At 35.9% G+C, this 5,682-nt stretch overlaps 1 protein-coding gene across 1 annotated transcript; it reads left to right on the forward strand.

Annotated features, from left to right (window-relative positions):
- The first annotated feature begins 4,885 nt into the window (after positions 1 to 4,885).
- Positions 4,886 to 5,464, forward strand: LOC126582140 (uncharacterized). Its single transcript, XM_050246154.1, has 3 exons — positions 4,886 to 4,946; positions 5,035 to 5,246; positions 5,339 to 5,464. The coding sequence occupies exons 1-3, from the start codon at positions 4,886 to 4,888 to the stop codon at positions 5,462 to 5,464; spliced, it is 399 nt and encodes a 132-aa protein (XP_050102111.1).
- The last annotated feature ends 218 nt before the right edge of the window (positions 5,465 to 5,682 follow it).

Consider the following 5,682-nt stretch of genomic DNA (forward strand, 5'->3'; position numbering starts at 1 on the left):
TTTTGGTTGTTATTTACTAGAATGGATTAGATGAGCATAATTTTGATAACTTTTTGTTGTTATTTTAATTTGTTTTTACTATAATAGGTGTTGAAAATTAAAAGATTGCAATCGTGATAGAGTTCGAGGGTTGAAAGATAGAAATTGAAAATTCTAATAGTTATGCCTACATGATAGGGATTGAAAGATTGTAGGCATTTTAGTGTCAATGTAATATTTTGCCCTCGTAAAGCGGTAAAACATGGACAGGAGTTGGTTGACGATAGCTCGAAATTTGGAAGCTTATACAGCTGGAATTAATTTGTTTTTGGACCAAGCAGTTGCAAATGGTGTTGGCCCTGATAAGTTTAGATGTCATTGCCAAAGATGTTGTAATCGAAATACTGTTGTTAGGAACACTGTTGTTGAACATCTTATATTGTATTATATGGATAAAGATTATAAAAATGCTTGGTGGCGACATCATGGTGAGAAAAACATTGGAGAGCAAAATGTGGCAATTAGAGAAGAAGAAACAGGAGATGAAGTGGCTAGTATGCATGATTTTCTTAATGATGTATTTGTCCAACCATTAACAGAAGAAGGTGTTGGGCCGTCTATTGAACCCCCTATTGGGGAAAGACGTCCAGAAGAGGTGGAGACTTTTTTTAGGTTGCTTGAAGAGGCAGATCAAAACTTATGGCCATGATGTAAAGAGTTTAAGAAATTGGAAGCAGTTGTAAGATTGTATCAGATCAAGTGTTTAGCGGGAATGCCAGACGAGATCTTCACCATTTTATTAGAGTTAATTAAAAGAATGTTGCTTGAAGGGGATTGTTTGCCTGATTCCTGTTATAAGGCAAAAAAAACTTATAAATGACTTGGGTCTGACGTATGTGAAAATTGATGCATGTTCCAATGATTGCATGATCTATTGGAAAGATACTTCGGAGTTGACCGTGTGCTCGGTTTGTGGTGAATCAAAATATAAAATTACCAACGCAGATGATAGCTCAAGAAAAAAGATCGTAGCTAAGGTTATGTGGTATTTTCCTTTAAAACCACGATTGCAACGATTTTTATGTCGAAGCATACTGCTGAACATATGAGGTGGCACGTAATAAATGTCCTAATGATGAGTTTATGAGGCATCCTTCAGATTCTCCAGCATGGAAGCATTTGGATAATTTATATCTGGATTTTATGTCAGAAATTCGAAATGTCAGATTAGGGTTGGCCAGTGATATATTTAATCATTTTGGGAAAATGAGGCATGACCATAGCACATGGCCTGTGGTGTTTTCTATTTACAATTTGCCACCTTGGATGTGCATGAAGCAACCAAATTTGTTGTTGTCTTTATTAATACCAGGACCGCGCAGTCCTGGTAAAGAGATTGATGTATACATGCGTCCACTGATTAACGAGTTGAATGAGTTGTGGGAGGTGGGAACTCCCACTTATGATGCATATTCCAACCAAAGTTTTACAATGAAGGCTGCCGTCTTATGGACTATAAGTGATTTTCCAGCTTATGAAATGTTGTCAGGATGGAGTACACACGGCTATAAAGTCTGTCCACATTGCATGCATGATAAAGAATCTATTTACTTGCCGGCGAGTCGTAAGATTTGTTATATGGGGCATCGACGTTTTCTTGAAGATAATCATAGGTTTCGAAGGCAAACCATAAATTTTAATGGTCGTCGAGAGCATCGTAGTGCACCAAGCCAGTTGACTGGTTTACAGCGTCTCGAAGAACTTTCTACATTGTGATTTACTTTTGGAAAACCAAAGAAAGATGCTTCTGTTGGGCAATGCAGAAAAAGAACTTCGGGCAATACAAGTAGTAACCGTCAGTGGAAGAAGAAATCTATTTTTTATGAACTACCTTATTGGAGGAATCTGTTGATTAGACACAATCTCAATGTTAAGCATATCGAGAAGAATATATGTGATAATGTGGTGGGAACATTGCTAGATATAGAAAAGTCTAAAAATGGATTGGCTGCACGTGCAGATCTTGAAGTCTTGAACATAAGATGTAGTCATCACCCACGTAGAGAAGGAAATTGAACATTTTTACCTCCAGCATTGTTCACGTTGAAAAGAGAAGAAAAAACTGCGTTTTGCAAAGTGTTGTCTACCATTCGGGTCCCTGATGGATATTCTTCAAATTTATCGAGATGTGTGCACGTGAATGAACGAAAAATACATGGGTTGAAAAGTCACGATTGTCATGTTTTAATGCAGCAGTTACTCCCGCTTGCAATACACCTGGTTTTGCCTAAAGCTGTTACTATGGTATTATTAGAGTTAAGTGCAATTTTCAGACAGTTGTGTAGTAAGAATGAGTCTGAGGAAGGATTCAAGCAACTGAATTCAAGAATTGCCTTGACATTATGTCAACTTGAAAAAATATTCCTTCCTGCATTTTTTGATATAATGGTGCACCTTCCAGTTCACTTGGCAGATGAAGCAGCTCTTGCATGGCCTATTCAATATAGATGGATGTATCCAATTGAACGGTAATTAATAAATTTTTATAAATTTTTTACAATTGTAGTCATAGCTTTAATTTATAATTATAATTATAATAATTTGTGTTTCGTTTATAATTGTAGGTATTTGCAAACGTTGAAGCACTATGTTCATAATAAGGGTCGTCCTGAAGGTTTTATTGTTGAAACATATTTGGTGGATGAGTGCTTGTCCTTCTGTTCCATGTATCTTAGAGATGTCGAGTCTCGTCGCACTCGTAAAGGTCGAAATGAAGATGGTATTGGACGTGGAGTGTCTGGTGGGTTATCAATTTTTGACTCCAAGGGATGTTATATGGGTTCAGGAGAAAATGTGGAGCTTGATCCTAAATGTTATTTGATCAGTGCCATAGATACATTCTAAATAATTGTGATGAAGTTCACCCATTTAGAAGGTAAGAACGTTTAATCTTATGTCTTAATGTTTTATTGGTTTTCTTAACTTTGAAAAATTAATTATCTAAATTTGAACATAAGCCCAGGCAGCATGAGGAATTCTTGAAAATGAAACATCGTCGAGAAAGGTTAACTATGCGACAAATTCATGTCAACTTTTATCATCATTTTTATTACAGATGAATTCAAGATGTCATCCTAATGACACGTTAATATCTCAAGACTTGTGTTGGCTAGCTAATTATCCTAGCAGGGTTGTGAGTAGATATAAATGTCACATTGTTCATGGGTTCAGATTTCGTATAAAATTTGTGGATGACAAGCATAAGAATCAAAATTGTGATGTCTTTGTACCTGCAAATGTTCCTGATGCAATTGGGCAAGAGAATTGTTATGGTAGAGCTGTAGATATGTTCGAGGTTAAATATTGTGGTCATGCTGAGCCAAGAGATAGGGGTCGAGCTGTGATGTTATTTAAGTGCGAATGGGTTAATAGTGAAAATCCACGAGGAATAAAGACTGATCAATATGGATTTACTATGGTGAACTTAAATCGATTAGGATTTAAAGAGGATCATTTCATATTAGCATCACAAGCATTACAAGCATTTCACGTCGAGGACACAATTGAAAAAGATTGGCACGTAGTTGTTCGAATGTAGCCAAGGGATTTGTTTGATGTATTAGAGGATAGTGATGCAATTGAAGATTATGCGGTACCAAATTTGGATGATCAGATACTTGACCATGAAAATTTCCATACAAGGGTTGGCGTGGAAGAGACTCCTTTTCATGAATCATTACTGTTGCCTACCCAGTTCGCTAGCAATACCAATGCTGACGACGACACGACAGATAATGACATGGAATAAATATATTAACTATTTTATGTGTCTTAAGTATTAATTAGACAATATTTTTGTTTTCTATTACGTACATGGTTTAAGTTCAATTTTATTCATTAAAATCTTAAAATGTTTTATGAGATAACCAAAAAAAAAAAAAAAAAAACTTGATATTTATTTTTTATGGGTTAAGCATTTTTTTAAAAAACTATTTTTCTGTCGCTTTTAGGCGACGGCATGGGTGAGGTAGTGTCGACTAAAATCGACGTGAAGTGGACTTGGGAAGACCACTTCCAATTAGTCACTTCGTAAGTCAAGTGGGTTAGAAAGTAGTTGTATGATTTAATGCGGCAATAAAGTGTGTCAGAGGTAGTGTCAGTTAAAACCGACACTAAATATAACTAAATCGACGCAACGGCCACATCATTAAAGCTTGTTAGACAGTAGTGTCGGTTTTAACAGACACTAGATTAACTAAAGCGACGCCATGTAAATTTCAAAAAACTATGTCAGAAAGTTGTTGTCTGATTAGATGCAGCAGTAAATGTGTCTGTAATGGTATCGGTTTAAACCGACACTAAGTTTAGTTAAAGCGACGCTGGTGTAATAAGTTTTGTCAGAAGTGTGTGGAGGAAGTAAATGTGTCAGTAATGGTGTTGGTTTAAACCGACACCAAGTTAAGCTAAAGCAACGCTGTCGCTGGTTCATTAAATTTTGTCAGAAGTCTGGAATTAATTGTAGTAGTAAATGTGTAAGTGATAGTGTCGGTTTAAATCGACACCAAGTGTAGCTAAACCGACGCAACGTTTGGTTCATTAAATTTTGTCAGAAAGTAGGTGGGTTTTTATCAGTAAATGTATCAGTGGTATTGTCGGTTTAAACTGACATTATGACTCAGTTATTTCGACGCCAACAGGTTTTAAAGCGACATCAGTGGGTTAATGTCGGTTTTAACCGACGCCAAGTTAGCATCCATATTTAATCCCCTTCTTCTCCACTCATTTCGCCCGCGTTTTCTTTTCTTCACAAAATTCAGTCTGTCCATCTCCCTCCCAATTTCCTCCGTTTTTTCCATTTCTTCTCTCATTTCACTTTTTTGGTTTTTTACTTGCAAGTTGTTTTGTTATGGAACATTTTGAAGATGAACATGCTGACGATCCCCATTTCGAAGAGGAAGAAGTTAAAGGTTGTTCATTTTTTATTTGTTATGGTTTGTAGTTACAGTTTTTTTGTTTTGGTCCATGGTTTTTAATTGTTTTTTCTTTGTTTATAAGGAACAACTCAACGGAGACAGGGACCCTCGATTCCTAACTGGATGGAACAAGTTTGTTGTTTTGATGTGTCGGGAAAATGCATAAGTGAAAATTCCAGTGCATTTTCAAAACATGTAGCGGTAGAGGTAAGAGATTCTAGACATATGCCGTTGGTGAGTGATTGGCGTCAAATCAAGCAAGATTGCAGAGAAGCTTTTTGGATAAGAATAAAGGTAGAATTATTTTTTTGTTACTAGAAGAGAGTATAATTAGTCAATGTTTGTAGTAATAATTAGTTTGCTTGATTTTTTTTTTATGCGTACAGAAAACTATTATTTTTCAAGAAGAGGATATGGCGAAAATGCCAATGATCCGGCACATGACACTTCATATTGCGGAGCATGCGTATAAGGAGTATAGAAATAAATTGAAAAAAAAAACATTATACTGATAAACCAGTCGAGGATTACCGGAAAACTCTTCCTAATGTGGATCCTCAACAGTGGGCTGAATTGGTCTCCTACTGGAACAAAGAAAAAACGAAGGTAAACTTTTTATTATTTATTTTATTAAAGTTTGTAATGTGTTTAATAAATTAATTTTTTTCTAGGAGATTGCTGCAAAAAATAAGTATAATCGGCGGTTGAAAACGATGAACCACACAACTGG

Source organism: Malus sylvestris, chromosome 9 (assembly GCF_916048215.2).
Source record: "Malus sylvestris chromosome 9, drMalSylv7.2, whole genome shotgun sequence".
NCBI classification, from domain to species: domain Eukaryota; kingdom Viridiplantae; phylum Streptophyta; class Magnoliopsida; order Rosales; family Rosaceae; genus Malus; species Malus sylvestris.

Excerpts from the sequence above, each read along its gene's own strand:
- LOC126582140 (XM_050246154.1), top strand. The coding sequence starts at position 4,886 with ATGGAACATTTTGAAGATGAACATGCTGACGATCCCCATTTCGAAGAG. Across the intron at positions 4,947-5,034 it reads CGAAGAGGAAGAAGTTAAAG|GAACAACTCAACGGAGACAG; the intron begins GTTGTTCATTTT and ends TTTGTTTATAAG. Across the intron at positions 5,247-5,338 it reads CTTTTTGGATAAGAATAAAG|AAAACTATTATTTTTCAAGA; the intron begins GTAGAATTATTT and ends TTATGCGTACAG.